At 36.4% G+C, this 12199-nt stretch overlaps 2 protein-coding genes across 5 annotated transcripts in view; one reads left to right on the top strand and one right to left on the bottom strand.

The window, feature by feature from the left end:
* Nucleotides 1–2361: 2361 nt before the first annotated feature.
* pigp (phosphatidylinositol glycan anchor biosynthesis, class P) lies at nt 2362–6650 on the bottom strand. Of its 3 annotated transcripts, none has more exons than XM_061909354.1 (5): nt 6502–6650; nt 5693–5777; nt 2844–2916; nt 2654–2772; nt 2362–2570 (listed from the first exon to the last, which is right to left on the bottom strand). In XM_061909354.1, exons 2-5 carry the CDS (start codon nt 5772–5774, stop codon nt 2458–2460), a joined length of 387 nt encoding a protein of 128 aa, XP_061765338.1. In that variant the 5' UTR covers nt 5775–5777; nt 6502–6650; the 3' UTR covers nt 2362–2457. The 3 variants fall into 3 exon arrangements, with proteins under 3 accessions (XP_061765338.1, XP_061765339.1, XP_061765340.1); XM_061909355.1 differs by lacking the exon at nt 6502–6650 and adding an exon at nt 6354–6495; XM_061909356.1 differs by lacking the exon at nt 6502–6650 and adding an exon at nt 6220–6241.
* Nucleotides 6109–12199, top strand: part of LOC133558173 (potassium voltage-gated channel subfamily C member 1-like) — a 145890-nt gene continuing 139799 nt past the window's right edge. The window contains exons 1-5 of one of the 2 annotated variants that reach the window (XM_061909350.1): nt 6109–7280; nt 7362–7639; nt 8976–9122; nt 9219–9412; nt 12076–12164. In XM_061909350.1, coding sequence (XP_061765334.1) covers nt 7056–7280; nt 7362–7639; nt 8976–9122; nt 9219–9412; nt 12076–12164 — 933 coding nt within the window. In that variant the 5' untranslated portion in view covers nt 6109–7055. The remainder of the gene's footprint in view (nt 7281–7361; nt 7640–8975; nt 9123–9218; nt 9413–12075; nt 12165–12199) is intronic. The other variant, XM_061909351.1, reaches the window with a different exon arrangement.

The raw sequence follows: 12199 nt of genomic DNA, 5'->3' as shown, positions 1-12199 counted from the left end.
TACGCAGCTCTCGCTGATTTCGAGGCCGGTCCTGGCCCGCCCCAGCTTGCTGCAGGCCCGCGGGCCACGCCCCATCCACAGTGAGCTTCAGAATTACAATGTTATTACAAAGAATAAGAGACCTATTATACTCTAGAAATTTTGGTGTTACTTAAAAATGCACACGTTAAGTTGTGTTCAGTGTTAAAAAAAATGTTACATGGCTCTTACGGAAATGCATTTTAAAATATTTGGCTTTTTGGCTCTCTCCGCCAAAAAGGTTCCCGACCCCTGCGATAAGTAATCAATAAATCCGTTGGAAATCAGTGTTAAAAATAACGTTCAGAATATAAAACATTCTCATTCACCTTAAAGGCCTATTGAAACCCACTACTACCCACCACGCAGTCTGATAGTTTATATATCAATGATGAAATATTAACATTGCAACACATGCCAATACTGCCTTTTTAGTTTACTAAATTACAATTTTAGATTTACCCGGACTTTTTTCTTGAAAATGTTGTGACATCACGGGTTTTTAGGAAGTATGAGCGCTACGCACACACACAGCTAAAAGTCATCTGCTTTAACGGCATAATTACACAGTTATTTGGAGAACTGTATTGCTGAATCTTTTGCAATTTGTTCAATTACTATTGGAGAAGTCACAGTAGAAAGATGGAGTTGGGAAGCTTTAGCCTTTAGCCACACAAACACACGGTGATTCCTTGTTTAAAATTCACGGAGTTGAAACTTTCCTATGGATCACAGCGGACATGGATCCCGACTACATGTCAACCAGCAGGATTCGGTGAGAAAATTGTGGTTAAAAAGTCGCCTCTTACCGGATATCAGCTGAGCTTGCGCCTCCCGTACAGCTGCCGTCGACTTCTCCGAGATAGTGCGCGTCAACACCCGGCCGTGGATGTACACTTCCGACTATCAGGTACTGTTCAACTCACTAAAACACTAGCAACACAATAGAAAGATAAGGGATTTCCCAGAATTATCCTAGTAAATGTGTCTAAAAACATATGAATCCGTCTCAATGCAACGCAATTGCAATCGCGTTTTTATTTTTTTCCTAGTCCGTCGCTATCAATATCCTCAAACGCGAATCTTTCATCCTCGCTCAAATTAATGGGGAAATTGTTGTTTTCTCGGTCCGAATAGCACTTTTTGTTGGAGGCTCCCATTAAAAACAATGTGAATATGTGAGGAGCCCCCACACGTGTGACGTCATCGTCTGCGACTTCCGGTAGAGGCAGGGCTTTTTTCCAGTTGCGAACTTTATCGTGGATGTTCTCTACTAAATCCTTTCAGCAAAAATATGGCAAAATCGCGAAATGATCAAGTATGACACATAGAACGGACCAGCTATCCCCGTTTAAATAAGAAAATCTCATTTCAGTAGGTCTTTAAAGGCCACATATATATATATGCATATATATATATATATATATGTATATATATATACTTTTTTTTTTATATATTCAACACACCCAATTCTGGTTGTACTGGAGAATAGTATATACTGTACTATAGTGTGCAAAACAATGTTTTTCTACATAACATACATTATATTTTACTTCCACATTAAATTGTTCAACTACCGTTATTTCGTACGAAACATTACATATTCAAGTTTGTTTTTTCACAATTTTTTTTCAACCACAACAAACTACAATTAGGCATTCTAAACAATTCAAACAAAAATAAGATACTTTATTCATTCCCCAAAATTGCATTTCCAAAACAATAGTCATTTGAAAACACAATAATATGAAAATACTGTGTTTAATGAAAACACAAATTGTTTATTTGAAAAATTTACGGTAACTGACACTCACCCCTAAATATATGGTGAAGAATTTATTTATTTTGTATTTATGTATTTATTTGACAGGGACAATACAATTAAACATTGCTACCCATAGGTAACCGATGTCAAAATACGTAAGACTTCTAGCCACAGGCTAATATGCAACCCTTGTCCCCAGTTAGGCTTTTTAAAAAAAGTTGAGAAAAGTGTACAAAAACATACAAAAGGGTTAAGACAAGAACAAAAATAAAAACACATTGAAAATAATTGACCCCATTTGTCCATGCTATTATATATATATATATATATATATATATATATATATATATATATATATATATATTTATACAATTGATACAGCATGTATGTTATTTTCTTTCACTAACAACTGGCAACAATATTTGTGTCGTTTCATACTCAGCCAATGAAGATGAGATTTCTAGTTGACAAAAGTAATTATTTTGTGTATAAATTGCCATCTATGAGATAGATGTGAGTTAAAATCTTTAAATACATTGAAAAAATCTGCCTTGTTAGTAAAAATAACACACTAAACATATAAAAAATAAATCATTTTATTAAAAAAAAACATTTAACCATTGTAAAACTTTACCAGTCACATTTCCTCCATCCAACAAAAACAAAGGTGTTCATCATTTAGACGACAAGTAGAACATTTTGTTGACTTCACTGATGGGCACGTCTTTTAGTCTTGGTATTTGGCCCTTCTGGGGGACTTCATTCACTTGGCTTCTTGCATATACATCTGAAATATTCCAGCGGGATGAGAAAAGAGTTCTATTCCATACATTTCCATTTTTTCCACAATTAAAAGACAGAGACTCATACCAGTAATGTTGTCAAGAGAGTCAAGAGGCGCCGTGTTGTACATGTTGACTCCATAAAGCATCACCACACAGATGGTCAATGCGACCAGCAGGTAGATTGGCACAGCCAGGGCCCAATATCTACAAGACAGGATGTAAGAAGTAATGAATGTAGCGATAGGTCAAAAAGACTGCTTGTATGAAATACTTACTTTTGAGGCCAGTAAGTGAGTCCAACTGAATGGAGCCACTCCTCTGGGATGTATGCCCAGACACAATACAGAACTATGCAGAGAGTAAAAAGATATTTCAGGGCAAGTAAGTTGTTGTTCATAGTACACAATTTACATACCTAGGAGTAACATTGGACTCAGTTCTTTCTTTCAAAAAAACATCAAAATGATGTCCTTGACAGTTACACACTGTATAATAAATGGGATTTTAATCAAATAAGGAAGTCTTTCACTGATGAAGCTGCATTGCATGATTTTTTTTCTCACATAAGTTATTGTATAACAGGCTGGTCTCTAACAGGTGTAACGAATCTAAAAGCGTTGACAACTTTAGAGAAGAACCCTTTTGCTCACAATCACTGTAATTAATATTCTCTCCAAACGTTATCGACTCAACTTTGATCATTAAAAAATGCCTCTTTTAAATGTGTATGTGGATTAGCAACTGGAACCTTAAATCATCAAAAATTACTCCCGGCCACTGCCATTGCTGCTGCTCACTGCTCCCCTCACCTCCCAGGGGGTGATCAAAGGTGATGGGTCAAATTCAGAGAACAATTTCGCCACACCTAGTGTGTGTGTGTGTGAGACAATCATGAGTACTTTAACTTAAGTTTAAAATCTACATCTCGTACCACAAGGATAGACTGTGAGGTCCCTGCAAAAAAACTAACTTATTTTGGTCAAAAACTTTTTTTTCCCACTATGGATGCTTACTGTGGAAGTTTACTGCTTTGTCCTGTAATTCAGAGGTAGATTACAGGACCGGTTCAAAAGTGAACACATTTGTGATCACACAGATAAACACAATGATACAAGGTCATTTAATAAAGGTCATAATATAAGCCAGGGGTCGGGAACCTTTTTGGCGGAGAGAGCCAAGAAGCCAAATATTTTAAAATGTATTTCCCTAAGAGCCATACAGTATTATTTTTAACACTGAACACAACTAAACGCGTGCATTTTTAAGTAAGACCAACATTTCCAGAGTATAATAAGTCTCTCGTTCTTTGTAATAACATTGTTATTCTGAAGCTAACTGTGGAGGGGGCGTGGCCTGCAGGCCTGCAGCAAAGCGGGATGTTGCCAGGACCGGCCTCGAAATCAGCGACAAGTGGGTAGATGGCCCACCTAGGCCTTTTTATCTAATCACCTGTCACTCTGTTATAAGCAGCAGCCAGGAGGAGAGACAGGGTTGAAGCTGGAGCCAGAGCGTGAGTGAGAACGAAAGAGAAAAAGACAATTGCTGTAAAGCAACTGAGAGAAAAATAAAATAAAACAATATTGTAACCTTAAAACAGGCTCTTGGTGGTCTGAAGAACCCCCAGGAGGGCAAGCCCCACACTAACCAATAATAAATAAATTACTTCTTACCATTAACGCAACTTCTTGAACATAAAAATGCATGAGAATGTTTTATATTTTCAACGTTGTTTTTAACACTGTGATTACAAGTGGAATTATTCATTACTTATCATGTTAAGCAATGTCAGCTCGGATTTATCCGTGAGCCAGATGCAGTCATCAAAAGAGCCACATCTGGCTCGCGAGCCATAGGTTCCCTACCCCTGATATAAGCACTTAGACATAATTTTTGCCAATTTTGACATTTTACTCGGACTATGTGCAATGCAACAGGCCACTTTTTTGTCGCGCTGTGCAATGCAATGCATTCCTCTTTTGTTTGATTGTATTATTACTTTTAAAGTAATTACCTTTTTTTTTTCAAAACTCCAATCTATTTACCTGAATGTTAAGGAGTCAGTGGTCGTGATGCTGACCCTTCTCTCTGTTTTATTGTTGTTTTTTTTTATTTGATTGTATGTGCATACCAACCTTTCTGGAAACTACAGGCGGAAATTAACATTTGGCTAAAACCTGACATTTAAGTATTACATTCCTTAATATGTGCTGTCCTTAATGTATATCAAGAATTGAAAATAAAATTGATTGCAGAAACTACAGTGCATTCAAACTGTATCATTTCACTGCATCACCTAATGTAGTGGCACAATTATGGGCTGGCTTGGAATGTACTAAAACAAAAAATACTAGGGGTGTGGGGAAAAAATCGATTCGAATACGAATCACGATTCTCACGTTGTGCGTTTCAGAATCGATTCTCATTTTTAAAAAAATCGATTTTTTTAATTTTTATTTTATTTTATCAATCCAACAAACCAATACACAGGAATACCATAACAATGCAATCCAATTCCAAAACCGAACCTGACCCAGCAACACTCAGAACTGCAATAAACAGAGCAATTGAGGAGACACAAACATGACACAGAACAAACCAAAAGTAGTGAAACAAAAATGAATATTATCAACAACAGTATCAATATTAATTATAATTTCAGCATTGCAGTGATTAAAAATCCCTCATTGACATTATCATTAGACATTTATAAAAAAAAAAAAAAGAACAATAGTGTCACAGTGGCTTACACTTGCATCGCATCTCACAAGCTTGACAACACACTGTGTCCAATGTTTTCATAAAGATCAAATAAGTCAGATTTTTGGTTCGTATAATAGTTAAAACAAATTTACGTTATTGCAATCAGTTGATAAAACATTGTCCTTTACAATTATAAAAGCTTTAAAAAAAAATCTACTACTCTGCTAGCATAGCAGACTGGGGTGGATCCTGCTGAAATCCTATGTATTAAATGAATATAGAATCGTTTTGGAATCGAAAAAAATATCGTTTTTGAATCGAGAATATATCGAGAAAAAAATCGATATATAATCGAATCGCGACCCCAAGAATCGATATTGAAAAATTCGCAACCCTAGTAAATACAGCGAAAAACAATGCTTACAGAAGCCAAACTGTGAGCCGAGGTATAAAACAAAGCCATAGATGGCCCTTTCTGGAAGAGGAGAAGGAGAGTTCTCCACCATGACCTGCAAAGACAATTAGAAAGACGTTAGAGACACACAGTGACTATCAACACAAACACTTGTGCGCCATCTAAGTGAGTCATTACGATGACAACTAATATCGACTGAATCTATTTTAAGAATTGCTGCAGGGCATATAGTATGCGCCTGCCTTGAATTACTGCTGGGTCAAACTCGCTTCCCAAAATAATTAGCGCATGCTTAGTATTACCCCCTGGTCAAACTCGTGACGTCACGAGTGACACTTCCCCTGTCATCATTTTCTAAATGGAGGAGGCTGATTTCAATACCGGTAATTTGAAATCGCGTAAAAGGAAGACGATTAAGAGTAGGATTTAGGGTCCAAGCTTACATCACATTCAAATTTTTTGGGCATACCTTTAGTAAGTGCCGGAGTGAGAAAAGGTTTTAAAATAATTAGCGCATGCTTACTTTTACTGCATACCTTTGGTAAGCACAGGAGTGAGAAGAGGTTTTTAAATAATTAGCGCCCGGGCGGCAATTCAAGGAAAAACAGGTGGTCCAAAACAACAAATGTATCAAAACATAGTCGATACCATCCCATCCATCCATTCCTACCGCTTATTCCTATTGGGGTCGCTGGTCCTTATCTAAGCTACAATCGGGCAAGGCGGCGTACACCCTGGACAAGTCGCCATCTCATCACAGGGCCACATAGTCGATACTACCTAAATAATCCTAATAAGGACCGAAAATCCAAACAAACCTTTTTTCTTTTTAGGGATTTTCTTACATCATTTTCACCTGCAAAAGTATCGTCACTCGATTTGTTATGCCTACTTGAGTCCACGCGAGTCTATGCACGACAGGGAACGTGTGCCAAACAAAGGTTCCCAATTTACAATTGGCATGACATGTAAATGGCATTATACGGGTATTATTATTAAGGAATCAAATAAGTATACATGTTTATCATCATGTATATATGATTGAGGTGTTATCTATAGTTTTTTTCCAACAGGACGCCAGCTCTTCTTGGGTCAATGTTGATGCCGAACACATTAATCTGTTACACCAGATGGAAGTTGACACGCATGCGTGGTTTCGTCGCATGGGCAGGCAGAAGTTTAACATGTGCACAAGAAGGAAAAAAGAATAATAATATGTAAGCCTTCGTTCGTGTTTTTGTAAGCAGTGTTTTGCCTTCGTCGTCATAGAGAAATAGTATCATTGTGTCTTAGTTTATTGACGAAGAAAAGCTAGCATAGCCGTGTGTTTGCTATCTACCTTCCCACTAAACTAGCGTTTATAAGTACGGACATGGTCGTCATGTCGAAGGCGAAAGAGAAGAAAAAGCATGCTGCCTCCGAGAAACAAAAGCAACCTGCCGGGAAACGTAAAACCGTTAAGAAGAAAAATATGTTCTGGAAACAAAGTAAGTCAATACAGAAAGCTAAGGTCGAAAACCCTCCCACGAAAATTCTACTTACAAAACCTCCAAAGGATGGGCAGCTCTTTTCTGCCAACTGGAAAGTATTACAAGAGGTAAGTGAGATACTCTTACTCTGTAAAAATAAACTAGAAATTACGACAATCCTGTTTTTAACGCTTCTGTCATTCCCACAGACTTTAAAGTCGAGTGAGACGAAAACAAACCCGCCCAAAACCTCAAAAGACCACAATGGTCCTCTGCAAGAAAAGAAAGAAAAGACATCTAAAAACATTTTGCCAAGTAAGACAGATTCAGGAAAATCTGTGAAACACAAAACTGTTGACTCTCCGGTGAATATCCCTGCCGCGTCCGAGACGAAACAGCCGCCTGCTTCTAAAAGGAAAAATAAAGCAAATGGCATTCCAAATCTCAAGAAGCCAAAACTCGAGGTCAAAGAGATCAAACCTACAGCGTAAGTCTAAATTAACATGTTTTATACCAGGGGTCACCAACCTTTTTGAAACCAAGAGCTACTTCTTGGGTACTGATTAATGCGAAGGGCTACCAGTTTGATACACACTTAAATAAATTGCCAGAAATAGCCAATTTGCTCAATTTACCTTTAATAAATATATATATATATATATAAAAAGGGTATTTCTGTCTGTCATTCCGTCGTACATTTTTTTCCTTTAACGAAAGTTTTTTTGTAGAGAATAAATGATGAAAAAAACACTTAATTGAGCAGTTTCAAAAAGGAGAAAACAGGAAAAAAATTAAAATTAAATTTTGAAACATAGTTTATCTTCAATTTCGTCTCTTTAAAATTCAACCGAAAAAAAGAAGAGAAAAACTAGCTAATTCGAATCTTTTAGAACAATTTAAAAAAATATGTAGCTGAGATAGGCGCCAGCGCCCCCCGCGACCCCAAAAGGGAATAAGCGGTAGAAAATGGATGGATGGATGGAATTTATGGAACATCATTAGTATTTTTTCCTGATTAAGATTAATTTTAGAATTTTCATGACATGTTATAAATAGGTTAAAATCCAATCTGCACTTTGTTAGAATATATAACAAATTGGACCAAGCTATATTTTTAACAAAGACAAATTATTTCTTCTAAATTTTCCAGAACAAAATTTTTTAAAGAAATTCAAAAGACTTTGAAATAAGATTTAAATTTGATTCTAAAGATTTTCTAGATTTGCCCGAATAATTTTTTTGAATTTTAATCATAAAAAGTTTGAAGAAATATTTCACAAATATTCTTCATCAAAAAAACAGAAGCTAAAATGAAGAATTAAATCAAAATTGATATATTATTCTTTACAATAAAAAAATAAATGTACTTGAAAATGTATTTAAATTGTCAGGAAAGAAGAGGAAGGAATTTAAAAGGTAAAAAGGTATATGTGTTTAAAAATCCTAAAATCATTTTTAAGGTTGTATTTTTTCTCTAAAATTGTCTTTCTGAAAGTTATAAGAAGCAAAGTAGAAAAATAAATTAATTTATTTAAAGTCTTTAAAATATTTTCTTGGATTTTCAAATTCTATTTGAGTTTTGTCTCTCCTAGAATTAAAAATGTCGAGCAAAGCGAGACCAGCTTGCTAGTAAATAAATACAATTTAAAAAATAGAGGCAGCTCACTGGTAAGTGCTGCTATTTGAGCTATTTTTAGAACAGGCCAGCGGGCTACTCATCTGGTCCTTACGGGCTACCTGGTGCCCGCGGGCACCGCCTTGGTGACCCCTGTTTTATACTATTAATATCATGAAGCTACATGATTATGTGGCATGTCTCGCAGAGAAGACATTTGGTTCGATGATGTGGACCCTGACGACTTAGAGGCGACGGTTGGGCAGGAAGCGGCAGACATCATGAGGAAAAAGATGGGCGTGCAGAAAAATCCGGACACAGACGCCGCTCTGGTGAAGACGAAAGCTTTTGAAGGGTGAGCGACATCCCAGTAGTTCCGGTACTATCACTGCCTGTGCACTTACCATGACAACTAATCAAACCTCAACCCCGTGTTCTTTGTCGGCATCAGTCTCACAAAAGCCATCGCTATAGACTGTGAGATGGTGGGAGTTGGTCCGGACGGCGAGGACAGCATGTTAGCACGCGTTTCTATTGTCAACCAGTTTGGGAAGTGTCTGTATGACAAATACGTGAAGCCCACCGAGGAGGTGACGGACTACAGAACGGCCTACAGTGGCATCCGGCCAAAGGACATCAGAGATGGTGAGTTGGAATGTTTAACTTTAAATAAGTGAGAAGATGAGCTTAAATAGGTGCTGTACTGCTCTGACTATAAGAAGGTTATTTTTCCCCAAAAAACTTCTGAAAAGTCGGATCTTCTTTTTTCAGAGTTCTAGCGAATTCTAAATACGAACCAACTGGTTAAGAGTTTTTTTTGGTGCCTCTGGTTTTGAATAAATTGAAAGACCCCGTAAGTAAGACAACTGGCATTTTCATTCAGTCTTTTTTCTTACGAATAAAATCTTATATTTGAATTAGTATGTAATTACAAGTGCTAAATGCATTCGAGGAAACATGTTTTATAGCCCTGAGGCATAAAGTTAACCTCGATATCAAAAATGCACAAAAGAAATAAGGCCGCAAGATTTTACAATAGTATAGATAACTGCAAATTAGTAAAGGCTTTAAAGTAATTGGGGTTTCTTTCCACATTAACAAAATCCCAAATTGAAAGGTTGTATTTCATTCTTTCAAAAGAAAATATTTTTCAAGATAAAAATTCCAACATAGCCTCATTATATACATTTGCATATGCATTTAATTTATTATGTTTTCTAATAACAGATTCGTGGATAACTTGCTTTGAAATCATAAGTCAATGAAACATGCAGATATTGAAATATTTTAAATCACCCCTCAAAAAAATGCTTTGAATATGTACATTAGCACATTTATAAAATTTATCTTTTTGTGAACATTGAAAAACAAAAATACATTAAGTCAGAAAGATAAAGTGCTTTGCTGACTCATATTATTTCCAGGTTTTCATGGACCATACAACATGATCATTTTGAGTTTGACACCTGTGCTTTACATTGACAACAGAGGATGCTTTTGTCATGTCCATTTGTTCATGGTGATGTAGTGAAGTAAGATTTTGAGGTAACTGGAAGTGCAAAAGCTTGTTTGTCTGCAATGTTGCAGTAACTCAGGGGTTGTTAAAATTTTGATTTGCTGAATTGTGGATTTTCCGACTCTTTTTCCGAGTTGTTTTCGTCATTTCCCCCTCGGTTTCTCACATTTTTTCAGTCACTGTCTTTTTTTCCTGTCATAAATATTAAAGATCGGCAGGGGGCAGATATTCGGCATTTTGACGTTTATTGGCATCAGGCTCTTTTTACCTTTTTAGAAAAAAAACACATTTTTGAGCAGATACAACATACACATGTTTGTGGTTTTTATTATATAAAAAATAATTAGTAATGTAGAGAAGTCATAACCACTGCTCACTAGCCCGTTTTTCCTTGCATGTGAAGACTTCATTTTTTTTGGCCATACCCTCTTCCTCCTGGAAAGTTAATCACTTGTACAAAGTATGTCTCTTGCTTAACTTTCAAAGCATCCATTTTCACCCGGAAAATCCAGTGTTTTTTTCCTTCTTTATCTGCGTCCTACCGGTTCAGTTTTGTTTGTTTTCGCCCTCTGTCAGCAGCAGTCGTAGCGTAGGCTCATTAAAGTCGCGAGCAGAGTTTCATATTCCGTAATTGAATCAAATAGCAATGCGACAAAGCGGTGAATGAAGAAGATGAATGGACAGAAATGGGCGGACTTGAAGATCAGTCAAGCAATCAATTAAGGTTCATTTGTATAGCACTTTACAACATCACAATGGTGCACAAAGTGCTTTACAGGTCAAAGAAGTTGAAAGCAAGTAAAACCACGCATATTAAAAGAGTAATAATAAATGCTTACGGCAATTGTTTGTTTAAACCCAATTTAAACAAATATGTTTTTAGTGGAGAGTTAAAAGCTTCTAGCTCCGTGATGGCTAGCAACTCAGGTGTAAAGGAGTTCCATTACTCGGGTGCGGACGCGGAAAAAGGTCGATCACCAAATTGTTCTAATTCTAGTCCTTGGTACTTCCAAATATGTATGTAAAGCTGAGCGCAGATTTCTTGGTGAGTGGCGAAGATGACAGAAATATGCAGTATATCTGCCAAAAATTCAAACTTTGTGTATATACATGTATATTGAGGCTGCAAATGTCCTGTGTTCTCTCGTACCTGGTGCATTTTTATTGGGTTTCTTGCAGTGAAAAAACAGAGCACAGTCTACCAAGTCTTAATCCTTGTGTGAGAATTATCCAATAATCATTTTTTACAGCCAGTTAAAAAAATGTATCTATTGGCTACGTGAAGGAGGCAACAAATGATTTTATTTAAATGTTCACAGTATTTCTAAGTTCCTCACAAGGAAACCTTACAATGTGTTGAATCTATAAAATGAAACTGTATAAAAAAGGAGTTGATGGTGATGTAGAGAAATCCTATGCTTGTATCAATTTTTTTCCGGGTATTTACCATATTTTAAAGTGTAAACATTGATGCTCCTCTGACCCGCAGCATTGTATACACATAATAAAGGTGTTTGTGAAATCCCCTGATGTTGTTTGGTGCTAAATTAACCAAAACATTTGTGCCTCATTAAAACATTATGTCGCTAAAATAATGTCACAAAAACAACTTAAGGCATCGTCCAACTGTTTAATGACATATACTATTCATGTTTAAATAATTTTCACTGCAAATAAATATCTGCTCTAAATATTTTTTATTGGCCTCCTTTAATAATAATCAGTATTGGCCCTGAAGAAACCATATCAGTTGATCTCTAATAAATTTGTCATGTTTGCCTCTTAATTGCAGGAGAGGACATAGCAACTGTGCAGAAGGAAGTTGCCGAGATATTAAAGGGAAGAATATTGGTGGGACACGCGCTGCACAATGACTTAAAGGTAATCCTGCTATTTTGTGATATGTGGGGCTAGCA

The sequence above is a fragment of the Nerophis ophidion genome, linkage group LG08, assembly GCF_033978795.1.
Source record: "Nerophis ophidion isolate RoL-2023_Sa linkage group LG08, RoL_Noph_v1.0, whole genome shotgun sequence".
NCBI lineage: Eukaryota > Metazoa > Chordata > Actinopteri > Syngnathiformes > Syngnathidae > Nerophis > Nerophis ophidion.
This window is presented reverse-complemented; position numbering and strand designations above follow the sequence as displayed.

Coding starts and splice junctions, on each gene's coding strand:
- pigp (XM_061909354.1), bottom strand. CDS start 5,774: ATGGTGGAGAACTCTCCTTCTCCTCTTCCAGAAAGGGCCATCTATGGC. Junction 2,917..5,692: donor CGGCTCACAGTTTGGCTTCT/GTAAGCATTGTT, acceptor CTCTCTGCATAG/TTCTGTATTGTGTCTGGGCA. Junction 2,773..2,843: donor CTCACTTACTGGCCTCAAAA/GTAAGTATTTCA, acceptor CCTGTCTTGTAG/ATATTGGGCCCTGGCTGTGC.